At 41.4% G+C, this 666-nt stretch overlaps 1 protein-coding gene across 1 annotated transcript; it reads right to left on the bottom strand.

Moving 5' to 3' along the window:
• Window positions 1–7: 7 nt before the first annotated feature.
• LOC107579230 (caspase-9-like) lies at window positions 8–631 on the bottom strand (the record flags this gene model as incomplete). The annotated part of the gene is made up of 2 exons (XM_016265081.1): window positions 8–311; window positions 443–631. Coding segments are annotated over 2 exons (416 nt in total), but the record flags the coding sequence as incomplete, so codon positions are not given.
• Between the last annotated feature and the right edge of the window lie 35 nt (window positions 632–666).

Here is a 666-nt window from a genome sequence, read left to right as displayed (position 1 = left end):
AATTATTAAGCTAGCAGAATCTATAAGATCGCAGAATATCTACTGCTTGATATGCTACAGTATGTACCATCATACTGCTCTACCCTAATTGGTAGCATTATTATGGAATTTGGTTCGATTTGGTTTATTTTTTCCATTTTTAAGGACATATTTATTGTATCTATCAGTTGTTTTAAGAAGCTTTACAAGACAAAGACGTACCATCAGCAGCATGGTCCCCAGATCATCTGTGGCAGCATTCTCCTCAAGCACACGATCAAGATTCTTCACATACCAGGATCCGGCCTGCGTGTCCCTCCAGGAGACATAGCCTGCAAATGCATTAGCATGAATCGTCTATTTGTGTTTAGCAATCAAAAGGTTTGTCTTTCTGAAATATTTTTCAACCAAACAATTATTTAAGGTACAACAGGCGATTCCCGTAATGACCAAAGACACAGACCTGGAAAGGTTGAGTAGGACACCAGGATGTCGCTGGGTGTGGGCAAAGTGGCCCGAGCATCAAGTTCATCAGACGTGCTGAGAGAGTCACTGCTGGAGGATATGGGAATAGCGTCCATCTGGTCATCTATCCCAACCAAAGAGGGCTCCACCTCATCTGGAGAAACCTCAAAACCTGTGTCCTTCTCATCTACAGGTGAGAAGAAAAAAGTAAAAAAAAAAAAA

Source organism: Sinocyclocheilus grahami, unplaced genomic scaffold, assembly GCF_001515645.1.
Source record: "Sinocyclocheilus grahami isolate Dianchi unplaced genomic scaffold, SAMN03320097.WGS_v1.1 scaffold15575.1, whole genome shotgun sequence".
Classification (NCBI taxonomy): domain Eukaryota; kingdom Metazoa; phylum Chordata; class Actinopteri; order Cypriniformes; family Cyprinidae; genus Sinocyclocheilus; species Sinocyclocheilus grahami.
Note: the sequence above shows the minus strand (reverse complement) of the source record. Positions and strands in the feature narration are given on the sequence as shown.